This window comes from Gopherus flavomarginatus, chromosome 2 (assembly GCF_025201925.1).
Source record: "Gopherus flavomarginatus isolate rGopFla2 chromosome 2, rGopFla2.mat.asm, whole genome shotgun sequence".
NCBI lineage: Eukaryota > Metazoa > Chordata > Testudines > Testudinidae > Gopherus > Gopherus flavomarginatus.
This window is the reverse complement of record NC_066618.1, coordinates 93,047,984-93,060,805: the sequence shown is the minus strand read 5'-3', so window position 1 is coordinate 93,060,805 and position 12,822 is coordinate 93,047,984. Positions and strand designations below refer to the sequence as shown.

Here is a 12,822-nt window from a genome sequence, read left to right as displayed (position 1 = left end):
ATAATTAAATGCAGAGAACCACAATTTTTAATATCATAATACAAAAGTAATGCAGTATGTTTGTGTTCTGTCCAGTGAACTGTGATATTTCTGATGGTTTCTCTTTAGTCAGACACATAGCAAGGGAAAATGTCTCTTCCCAGATAGAGCTACAAACAGCTTGATCAAATAAATTATTTTAAGTGATTGAAATCATAAGGAATAACATCATCTCAAAGTCTGATTTGTTAAGAAATTGAATAAACAGATTCTGGACTTTAAATAAACAAAATATGAGCAGTCAACTCAAATAATACCAATCTCAGCAGATGGCACTATTTTTTTTAAATGGAGATGCCTATCTCCTAGAACTGGAAGGGACCTTGAGAGGTCATCAAGTCCAGCCCCATGCTTTCATTATCAGGACCAAATACTTATTTTGCCCCAGATCCCTAAGTGGCCCCCTTAAGGACTGAGCTCATAACCCTGGGTTTAGCAGGCCAATGCTCAAACCACTGAGCTATCCTCTCCCCTCTTTTCATTAGCAGTAGAAAACCTTCTTTTCATTAGCAGTAGAAAAACCTCATCATGCAGATTTGAATTTAGACTCTTACAGATTTTGTCCAGATGGATCAACATATTATCTAAAATGACAATCAGTAACTTGTATATTCTTGCTAAGATGTGGGCCAAGTTGTTGCCTCACTTCAGTGTGAACTGAAAGTCTGAACTGAAAAATGAATTTGGGAAGAGAAGGGGGAATTCTCTATAGCCTTTTATAGTGACTGATGCATTCTGAAGAGACAGTTCAACTCTTGGAACTAGTTAACAAACAGTACCCAGTATGTTAAGTAGTTTGTAGTCAAATACTGCTATATACAGTACGTAAAGCATTTTCCCTGTAACAGGACATAGGCCTCAGTGTTTTTGCAACATTCTCAGGCTTTGATTGGTTACCATAATTATTCTTTCTTTCTACAAGAGATACCAAATAAATTCTAACAACTTACACATGGCTGACTTCCTGGAATGTAACACTGTTGACTGGATCCCATGACTATGTCTTTGTAACTGGTTTGGCTAGTTTTCCATTCTTTCAGCTCTGTGCAGGAGAACAGTGCATTGTCCTATTTCTTTGCAGGTACTGCTGTGTGCTAGGTTATCTGTACCTTACTTTAGCACTGAGATAACTGCTCAGATTTTCCTTAGCCTGCACAGATAGTGTAGTAATTGTGGACACACAAACTCAGTTGACACATGACTGTGTCCTGAACACAGCTCAACTATGTTTATTATAATTGGATCAGGTGAGAGCATAAAAATGGTTGTATTTGCACTGTGGATGGGTTAGGCTGCTGTTAGTGTCCTCAATCTATCCTAACACTTTTTCATATTTGGACAGATTATTCTCCACTGGAGTTGAATTCATCTAGCTAAGAAGGGTGCATCTCCTGATCCTCAAAAGATTTTGTCCACATCTTCACAGGAATGAGAACCTAGTATTTACATAGTGCTTTTGATCCACACGTCTCAAAGCACTTTACAATGGTTAGTAAGTATCACAGGCCCCACTTCCAGATAGGGGATAGAAGTACAGAGGGGTTCAGTGACTTGCCCAAGGTCACACAACAAGCTATAGAACCCAGGTCTCCTGACTCAGGCCACTGCTCCATCCTCTGGTTTACAGAGACTCCCATACCTAGCATTAGTGATGGGAGTTTCCTGTCACTAAGAGCTTCATTTGTGTTCCATGTTCTAAAGAAATTTCCTCACTGCTATTTATAATGAAGTAGTAGTAGAAAATATTTCATTCTGGTTAGTTAAATGGCAGAGCATTCTTTTGGGATATTGCCATATGTAAGAGCTGCTTTTATTTGCTAAACTGCATCACAGGTAGTATCAACATTCCTCTATAAACAAACAATGTCAAAATGCAGGATTATCTACTAAAGATTACCTGTAATTGCATTTACTAACCTCTTCATTTTCCTTTATCTGTGAGCTTTCATGTTGTGAACAAATTTACTCAGCCCCAGGCATTACATATATTTTCATCCACATCCTCAAATCTCTTCTCAATCCCTTTGTCCTTTGTCATCACTCTAATTTATTGTGCTCTTTTCATATATCATCCCTCCCCTAGCTTTAGAGATTCATTCTTATTCTCATCATGTTTGCCACTCCTCTTGCCCAACTTTGCTCTCAAGATTCCTTCCAGCTCTCCCTCATTTATCTCTGTTTCTTAACAAGGCTTAGTCCTCACCAGTAAGAGCCGTTTTTTCATTTAATTTTTTAAAAAAGTTGAACTGGGACTAGTGTGGGCTGCCCTTCATGTTTTAAGCATCTCTCTGAAGCCCTGATGAGATACTTGGTTCTGACAGAAACAGTATGTTGAAACCACTGCTGGTTTCACACACATCTCTCAGCAGCTTGTAGCATCAGAGTAGGCCTGCCTTCTACTCCCACTTTCACACCCCAGCAACAGAGATGATTCCAGTCCTAGAGTCTATGAGTCTATGATGCCACATGCTGCTTCCAACTCAGCATCTAGTAAAAATTAAATGAAAAAGAAAGTCCTAGAGTGGTGGCTAGGGTGGAAAAAGCAGAATGAAAAAGGACTTGGAGAAAGTCTTGGGAGTAGGAAGCCACTTAAAACATGTAAAATAAAGATTTTTGTAAAGTTTTTATTTTTATTTAAGATAAGTTGAGTGATCAAAGTAGGGGACAGGAGTCAGGATTCCTGGATTTCATTCCTGACTCTGTTACTGACTTGCTGTGTGACTTTGAGCTAGTCACTTTCCACCAAATTTTCCAAAGTGGCTACTAATTTGTCTGCCTCCATTCTTGGTATGCTCGTCTTGAGACTGACAGGGCTTGGAAGTGCAGGCACCCACAACTACAAGTGAGGTCAGTGAGAGTTGTGAGTGTTTAGTACTTTCTGAGTGTCAGGCCTGAGGTATCTTAAGTTGGGCTTCCAAAAACTGCGGCTCCCAAAACCAGCAGCCACTTCTGAAAATGTTGGCCTTAACCTATCTGTGCGTCAGTTTCCCAGCTAGTAAATAGGGATAATTATTATCTCCCTGAGTCCCCCCAAGAGTGTAGAGAGGCCAATTTTAGCAACGTGTGTGAAGCTCTTTGACTTGACTATTAAAGTAATGATTTTAACATTTTTTCTGTTTACAGAATTGAAAAGATGAAACTTTTTTTCACAAGGATTTATTACAATTTTGATCAAATTATTTAAGAGCTTTTTAAAGGCAAAGTCATAATAAATAATTGCACAGAGTAACTTTAGACATATTACGGCTTCTTGGGGAGTTGCATTGCTCTGCCTTTGGCCTCATGACCAACAACCCACTCAAGGTGTGGCAGGATCCTCGCCTGGAACACTCCCTATTGTTCATTCTGTAAACATATTATGTGATTATTATATCATTAATGTATTACTGTTGTGGTTAAATTATGAAGTTTAACATAGTTGTGACAAAGTTTTAGGGCCTGATCTAGCTCTCATTTGAGAAGCTCTCATTGGCATTTAAGAGAACTGGATAGTACCCACAGGGACAGATTCTGCTACCCTTATGCTGAGTAGTACTATAATCTGCAAGGAGTTCATTCAGTGTGAGTAAGGGTGGAGAGTTGGGCCTTCACTGATCAATTAGTGCAGTAATTTCACCTACCAGAACTGCCTGTTAAATTTCATTTAAATTCTTATTTTCAACATCTTAATGCATTTTAGTAAAAGCTATCCACTATTCATTTTTGAGAGGTGGAATTGAATAGACATTGGGGTAAGAAAGAGAGAAGAAAGGAGGGCTAGGAATCAGAATAAGAGACTATTGGTCAATTAAGTTTCATTGTGAATGCAGATCTCTGTTGCATGTTCAAAGGGATTTGAGCCTCAGAGCCTCAAAGGTGCCCAATCCTTAGCATTTCAGGTGCTTACCTAACAGCCTTCGTTGAATTTCCTTGTTTAAAAAGCAGTGAAGAAAAGTCTGTGCCAAAGGATAAAATATTAAAGGAGACATTCTGTTTAAATGAAATTAAATGTATTGTTCAGTGAAACCAGATAGCAACTAATAGGTAACATGAATATCTTAAAAGATCTGGTAAGCTATAAGAGAAAATGAAGAACTGTTGTACTGGATTATTCAGGTTATTCAGTGAAAGTAAACTGCACTCCTGTAACTAAGCAGGAAACTTATTTTTCTTATAAGTGATGTATACAAGCATGAGAGCACACATCAGAATCTGCACAGTAACAGGAAAGCATCAATTTAAAATGAATACCAGAAGATTGCTAGAACAAGTTAACAATTCAGCCTTAAAAAAAAAAACTTGGAAAAAGCACACAGGTTCTTTGACTAATAAACAAACTGGGTTATTAACTAAGAACTAAATGTTGCTTAGATAAGTCCTGGGAGAATTCTGCACCACTGCGCATGTGCAGAATCTATGTGCCCCACATATTTCTTTGCTTCCCCACAGAAAAATGACTCTCTCATGGGGAAGCAAAGGAAAGCCACAAGAGCGGTCACACCACCCTCCCCAGCAGTATGTTTTGGGTGCCTGGGGCAGACGGCAGAGAGAGAAATCACAGTGGGGTAGGGGATGGGACTGGGAAAGACTCAACTGGTGGCTCCTACCCTGCACCAGACTCAGCTGCTAGGTCCAGCTGTGCTGGGGACGACAAGACTTCCTCTTCCCCATAAAGCATCCAAGGCTGTGTCAGACACACCCTCAGATTTCTCCCCGGCTGTAGGATGCTCTGCAAACTCCCCCGCTCCCATGCTTCCTGCATCCATTGCTCCATAGTTTCAAGGAGAGGGATCACTGTACAGGAAACTGCTCCCCCATCCACCCAACCTCTGTGCATCCAGACCCCCTCATACCCAAACCCTCCCACTGAGCCTCACCCCCCCTTGCACCTGGACCACCCCGACAAGCTACTTGCACCCAGATCTCCCCACCAAGCCCCAACCAGCTACACCTGGATCCCCATCCCACTGAGCCCCACTCCCCCAGCATCTGGACCACCTCACTGAGCTCCCCTCACCCAGACCCCTCTGCCAAGCTCTATCCACCCCACACCCAGACCCCCCACCCCCCACTGAGTCCCAACCATCTTCACCTGGACCCCCCTGCAGAGTCCCATTACCATTTCACCCAGAACCCCCTAACAAGCCCCTGTGTATCCAGATCCCCTCGCACCCGGATCCCCCACTGAGCTGCCCACACCCTGATTGCACCTCACAGAACTCTCTCAACCCACACCTGATCCCCCTACACTAAGCCCCTTCACACTTGGATCCTCCCTTGCTGAGCCTGCCTGCCCACACTTAGTGCACCTGGTATGGAGGGGCAGGGCCCTGGGGTGTGTCTTGGGCAGGCCTGGTCCTTGTGCCTCCACATTTATTTGACAAAATTTGCCGAATTTTAAAATATTGTGTGCAGAATTTTTAATTTTTGGCACAGAATTTTTAACATTTTGGCACAGAATGCTCTCAGGAGTATTAGATTTATTTCTTGCTTTTCTCCCCTGATCCTGAGAGTTGCTAACAGCCAGCAATTGTAACTGAAATTAGCACTGTACAAAGACTGGGCCTCACATGAGAGAGGAAGTGCAAACACATAGTGCTCAGCTGGCACAAGGGCTGTGCGTTCCTACCAATTGTTGCTTAAATAGGACTTCATTGTAGGGTGACCACCCCTCCCCAATTGGGTAGGACAGTCCTGAAGTGCAGAGTTCAAGTCCCAGTCCCGGGCTGAATGACTCTGGGACAGCATTTGTCCCAAATTCTCTGTGGCGCTGCTCCACACCTGCTGGAGGCACGGGGTGGTGCCAGTAGGGTGGCCAGGTGTCCAATTTTCGACCAGAAAACCTAGTCCAAAAGGGATCCTGGCGGCTCCAGTCAGCAGAGCTGACCCGGCCGCTAAAAGTCCAGTTGGCTGCTGTGCCTGTGGGGCAGGCAGGCTCTCTGCCCAGCTCTGCGCAGCTCCCTGGAAGTGGCGGCATGTCCCTCTGGCTCCTAGGTGTCCATGGGAGTTCTGCATGCTGGCCCCCGGCCTGAGCGCCCAGGGCCACCCAGAGGATTCAGGGGCCTGGGGCAAAGCAATTTCGGAGGCCCCTTCCATAAAAAAAGTTGCAAAATTATAGAATATTATATTCTCATGGGGGCTCCTGCGGTGCCTGGGGAAAATTGCCCCATTTGCCCCCCCCTCTGGGCGGCCCTGCAAGCGCCAACTCCACAGGCTCCGGTTGGCCAGGAACCATGGTCCATGGGAGCTGTGGGATTGGCACCTGTGGGTGAGGACAACGCACAGAGCCCCCAGCTACCTTTCTACATATGAGCCAGAGGGAAATGTCGGTGCTTCCTGGGAGCCGTCTGAGGTCAGAACTGCCCGCACCCCACATCCCCTCCCACACCCCAACCTCCTGCCTCAGTCCGGAGCCCCTTCCCACACTCCAAACCCTACAGCCCCAGCCCAGAGCCCCCTCCTGCGCCCCCTCCTGCACCCCAAGCCCTCATCCCCAACCCAACCCCAGAGCCCGCACCCCCAGATGGAGCCCTGGATCCTCCACCTGCCCTGGGCAGCACATCCTGAGGGGGAGCGGCGGGGGACATGGGCTAGGGGCTGCTCTTAGGCACCCTGTTCCCCCGCACCCACGGCTGGTGGAGGGTCTGAGGCTCCGCACAGTGGCCTGGACTCTCTGGGCAGCTCTTACCATGGCCTGACTCCAGTTTCTGGGCTGGCCAGGGGGCAGGGCCTTGAGGGGAAGAGGTGGAGCAGAAGTAGGGGGCGCCTGCTTGTGTCCCATTTTTGCCTTCTGGAAAGGTGGTCACCCTGCTTCATTGATGTACAGACCTTGTGCTTGCCCTTCTGCACAAGGAAGAATAGGCACTAATGATAAAGATTTGGTCTGTGAGAAGCAAGCACTTTAAGGAACTCCTATTCCTCCCTTAAAAACAAACTAGTGCATAATCTGTCTGAGGTCATTTTTAAATTAGGCAAATTGACCTGCCCTGTTGCAAGAGAAATAACTCGGTTATTAATGTAGGACAATTCCTTTAAACTTCACTTATCCATTAGACCAGTGGCTCTCAAACTTTTGTACTGGTGACCCCTTTCACATAGCAAGTCTCTGAGTGTAAACCCTCCTTATAAATTAAAAACACTTTTTTATATATTTAACTCCATTGTAAATGCTGGAGGCAAAGCGGGGTTTGGGATGGAGGCTGACAGCTTGTGACCCCCCATGTAATAACCTCACGACCCCCTGAGGGGTCCCGACCCCCAGTTTGAGAGCCCCTGCGTTAGACCCACTCACAGCTGTGCATTTATGTAGGCCTGATCCAAACCCCACAGAAATCACTGGAAAGATTCCCATTGACTTCAGTAGGTTTTGGATCAGGCTTATGGTACACACATCCAGTCATAGTTCTCCTTACTCAGACCTACACCTATCAAATAAGCCAGTGAACATACAAGTGAAAACAACAGCACTAACTAAACATCTGTTGAATGTTCAAAATTATCCTCACTTGGTGCCAACTGGTGTAACTCCCTTGATGTCAGAGTTACTGCAGTTTACTACAGCTGAGGATCCAGCCTCTGTATTTTATAAATATTTTATAAAATTTGATTGTTTTTCAATGCAGTGTTTCCATAGCTTTGTGTTTTTCCTATCTATAGGATTTATTTTCCATACCATCATTTCAAAACAGAAGCTTCACCCTCTGTTGAACACCGAGCTGTACAGCTGTACATACACATTCCAGGGGTCGAACAACATCACAGTAACCACAAGAGCCGAAGTAAAGCGGTTTGTGATGCCATCATAAACCTGAGACGTGTGCATGACTTTATGCTGTATCTATTCTCTCACACACATATATAATCACCTCAGGTTTCACAAGAAAATCTTTTTAAAAGTTAAAATATATGAACTACTGCTGTGTTTGTTGGTAATAGGACCTGATCCAGTTCCCACTGAAATCAATGACAAAAATCCTATTGGCTTTAGGGGGAACAGGAGAAAACTCCATGTGTTCTATTGCTGGTTATTGGCCAGGTCCAGGGGTCTTTGTCTGAAGGGGAGGGCAGTGATGACCTTTTCACTCCCCTGATCCTGGAACTACCCTGAGCAGGGCCAGTTATCCAGCATAAGTTAGAACAGCTGAGGGTTTCTCTAATGTGTGCCAGCTGCAAATGGCCTCAGTGGGCTGAAACTGCAGCTAGTATGGGCCATTAATATGGTATGGGGCCTTCTGGCCACTTTCTTTCCTCTGCTCCAGCAGCAGAAGGGAGTTGAGGGTGGTGTAAAAGCCTCTACATGGCTTTCAAGCACTAAAGATCCTACTTGTATTGGAGTAATCCTTCCAAGGCCAGATACTCTGACTTTGGGGACAGATTGTGCTGGCAGTGCTGCACAACACTGCTGCATGTACCTGAGGATCTGGCCCTGTTGCTCCAACTGTAATGAAAACCTCCTTTTTATCTGACATACTTCTATACTGTGCAGATTATTATTCACTCCACTCACGTCACTTATAAAGCAGTTCAGTAAAGAACTTGATATGATAAATCAGGTGCAGATGTCTGTTAGGGAGGAAAGGTCATCCTAATTACTGTACACATAATACACAGATATATCCTTTGCCCCTGAACCTATGCATAAAAACAAAAAAGGGAGAATGGCTTCTATAGACCTAAGTTTAGTAACTATGCTGCTGATCGACACAGTTAAATAGAGCCTTCAGTTCTCACAGGAGGTCCTTTGGATACTGTAGTAAGTGAGAGGCAGCATTCTAAGCTTGATCATAGGAAAATATCAGAAATGGAGTGGAATATTTGTTCAGCATTCAGAGAATCTCTCATTCAGCTAAAAGCTACAATACTTAAAGAATGTCTCATGCATAACATTATAGTGTGTTCCAATGATGATTGCTTGGCATAGTCTAGTTTTGTTTTAACTAAAACGGAGCAATCTGTAGCTGTGCAAGTTTCTACATTAATCATATTTTGTGGACAGTAAGTCTACCCACCAAGTTCCCCGAATATCAGAATAATCTAGTCGCAAACTGTGTGCATAGTCACCTTATTGTTGCAGTATACTGGGAGTCAGAGCATTTTAAAAAAGAAGTCTTGTGTTTCCCATTATTATTAGTGATATTATATTTGCAGTATTCATGTGGTAAGGCTCAGTCCTGTTCTAATCTATTTTATATCGTTCTTATAGTGCCCTTATCATTGTAGCATCTGGGCACCTTCCAGTAGTACACTAAGGCTTAGCAATGTGACTAACATTGGTAAAGTATGGTTCCTTCTTGCTGTGATCCTCTCCCCAAGGGAAGGTGCTGAGTTCTTCCTAACTTGAAGGAGCAGGCCTATAACCAACAACACAGTTTGCACATGCAGTTCTCATAATTAAAACATTAAAATCTCATTTTTGCAAGAAACAAAGGCTATGTCTACACTTCAAGATTGCAGCTCGAGTCGACATACCCGAGCTAGATTTAATCTAGCTAGCCCAGGTCCTGGAACAGTGAAGCTGTGGCAGCATGCCTGTCAGTTGGAACCATGGGTAATTGCTTGTGGGGCTAGCCCACGCTGAAGTGTGCGCTGCTACGCTTCACTACTCTGGGACCTGAGCGAGTTAGATTAAAGCTATCTCGGGGTATGTCTACACAAACTACAATCACACGCAGTGACTGCAGTCTAGTCCTAGCCTCAGAGATACTTACTCAAGGCCCAATCCTGTAAAATGGTGCAGACCCTGAAATCCCATTCATATTAACTGTATTTGAGGGCAGTAGGCTCAGGCCCAAAATAAGGGAGCAACAAGAAATATTGGAGGAATACATTTGAAATGATGTGACATCATCTTAGATGGTTAGTTTTCTATAAACAGTCCAGTGCAGCATTGTCAACTTTGATATATTTATAGCAAGTCTCATATTTCATGTTTGTCTGAAAGCTCCAGCTCCGGGAGTCTTGTGAACATATGAGAATCTCCGCTTATTTTATTATTTTAAAGGAGATTACTATCCCTGATGGTTATAGAGAAAAGCTTGAAAATGTGACCCAAATGAACCCTAAGGGCTCAAAAAACTGTAGGGAAATAAAAAGAACTGAAACCATTTTTTAAAATCTCATGATTGTTACGTCAATTTCATGATTTTTTAACATTTGTGGTTGGCAATACTGGCTGGCTGTAGTTCCTGGGAGCTCCTTGTAAAAATTCTCCCAACAAATTGAATTCTCCTTGGCCATCCTGTCTCTGAAGGAGTTCTCTTCCCTGCTTTGCTACTGCTAAATCATCCCTACTAAAGTTGACATATTCTGGATATCATAAGTATTTTATTGTCTTTGGAATGCACTGAATGGCATATTTGAAAATAAATGGGGTGGGCTATCCCCATCTCTCCTATAAGATCTTCAGCCACAATAACCTCAGTTCCCATCATACAGGGCTGAACACTGTGCTGTCTATATTCAGTTCTGTTTTCAGCAAAAATACAAGCATTTCCAGGTAAATATGCTTAATATCAGTTTGTGTGCCAAACATTTTTTGCCTCCTTTCTTGTGCTTATGAGAAAAATAGTTCCATATGTAAATGGGAAAACTGAACAGATTTCCCAGTCCTTCACCCTGCATCTCTCCAAACATGTGCATCCATTGTACAGAGGGGTTAAAATATCAGGAATCATCCGGAATGCTCAGTCATGATTCAGCAGTTCTAAATTAAAAACTATCAAAAAATAAACAGATTGTAATAATGCTTAACATTTGTACATTGAATGAGAGAAGTGATAACTCCTTAACCCTCAGATCATCCCTGTGAGGTAGGAAAAGACGTATTTTCATCTCTGAGCTACAGATGGGGACATTGAGACAAAGGAGCCCAGATCCTCAAAGGTATTTAGGTGCCTAACTCCCATTGAGTATCTGGGTTTAAGTGACTTTTCCCAAAGTCGTAGAGGGAATTGGTTTCCATTTACTGAGCTAATACTAGGCGTGTGGAGCATGGTGGTGTCCATAGAAGTCTAATATGAGTAAACCAGGTTCCAGCAACTTTTTCTAATGTATTTGCATTCATACGTGGCTCTGAGGATGACAGAAGTTGATTACTGAGGGTATTAGCTTATGTGTAACTACAGGAGTTCAGTAATACATCCCGTAAGAGTTAAAGGGAAAAATCCAACCATTTGTCCCATAGCTGCAGAGGTAATACAACGGCTAGTCTGCAGCTGGAATCTTACTGCACTTATGTCTGCTATGCTTTTGTCTTTTACAGTCTGTCAGTATTATGGAACGGACATTGCAGAAATATGGAAGCTATGAAAAGTTTGAACAGGCTACAGGAGGCAGCCTACTACCAAAAAGTCGCATTTGGAATCATGTCAGGAAATACATGGTGAAAGAAGGCTGCCTTGGTGAGGTAGGATGCACACAGGATCAATGGAAAAGCTTTTTAATCACAAAATCAGAAATTAGAGATAGAAAAGACCTATAAGGTTATCTAGTAGCGCATCCCTTGTCAATGTAGACTTGCTCCTTACATTATATTTTCTAATGGGTATGTCTATTCTAGTTTTAAATGATCTAAACAGTGTGGCTTCCAACTGCTTCTCTTGGGAGATTATTCCACAGCGTAATAGATCTCCTCAGGAAGCTTTCCTGCTACCTGAATTAGGTGTTTCCATTCTTAATTCCATTCTATTAGTTGGAGGTGTACCTGAAATAACAACTCTCCTTCCTTATCCCTTCAGTGACTTGTAGAGTAGCACATCCTCATTTAGTCACTTATGTGTATGTCTGCCCCAACCTGCGCTGGGTTTTTCTAATGCTGTACACACTACGAACGCCTCTAATTTGCAATCATCTTATATTGCAAAGCTTTTTTTTTTTGCTGCTTCCTATATTTCTTATTCCTGTTGTATACATTTATGCTGAATTAGGTTTCAACAGGAGAGCTCTGCTGGATTTTGAATTTTACCGGATAGACCTCATTGGTTTGTCTAGTCTTACCTGAATGTCAGGAATGAATATTACACACACACACACTTGGTGAAATTTACTCCTGTGGAAAGAGTCCACACAAGGACTGTGCACCACATCAATCCACTAGAATAGGATTTAAGTGAGTATTAAGTGGCCCATTAAGCATCATAGTGCAGGCAGGGGCGGCTCCAGGTCCCAGCACGCCAAGTGCGTGCTTGGGGCGGCAAGCCACTGGGGGCGCTCTGCTGGTTGCCACGAGGGTGGCAGGCAGGCTGCCTTCGGCGGCTTGCCTGTGGAGGATCCGCTGGTTCCACGGCTTTGGCGGACCTTCCGCAGGCGTGCCACCGAAGCCGTGGGACCGGTGGACCCTCCACAAGCAAGCCGCCGAAGGCAGCCTGCCTGCTGTACTTGGGGCGGCAAAATGCCTAGAGCCGCCCCTGAGTGCAGCAAGATAGTATACTAAGCCTTCCCACTTCAGTAGGTTACCTTTACAATTTTAAATTAATTTTTTTAAATAAATCTTAGTTTCAGTGTATTTTTAAGTGTGTGTGTGTGTATATATTATATATATAATTTTTAAAAAACCCTGACAAATAGGTACTTAAATTGACTGAGTATATATATATATATATATATATATATACACACAGTCAATTGAAGTACCTATTTGTCAGGTTGTTGTTTTTTTTAATTTACTGTCTCTTGCTACTAGTAATATGCAAGGTTCCAATAAATGACTTAAAAGAGAATTATTTTCTCTTTTCTCAGTTTGTTAATTTAGTGCATTTGACCACACTTTTTTTCCAATCAGATTCACTGTTCCCCTCTAGGACAGTT

The 12,822-nt window shown here is 43.2% G+C and overlaps 1 protein-coding gene across 4 annotated transcripts in view; it reads left to right on the top strand.

Moving 5' to 3' along the window:
• MATCAP2 (microtubule associated tyrosine carboxypeptidase 2) overlaps window positions 1-12,822 on the top strand; it is a 60,124-nt gene that overhangs the window by 30,001 nt on the left and 17,301 nt on the right. For all 4 annotated transcript variants that reach the window (XM_050937736.1, XM_050937735.1, XM_050937734.1 and 1 more), the window contains one exon: window positions 11,279-11,422. In XM_050937736.1, the coding sequence (XP_050793693.1) occupies window positions 11,291-11,422 (132 nt within the window). In that variant the 5' untranslated portion in view covers window positions 11,279-11,290. The remainder of the gene's footprint in view (window positions 1-11,278; window positions 11,423-12,822) is intronic.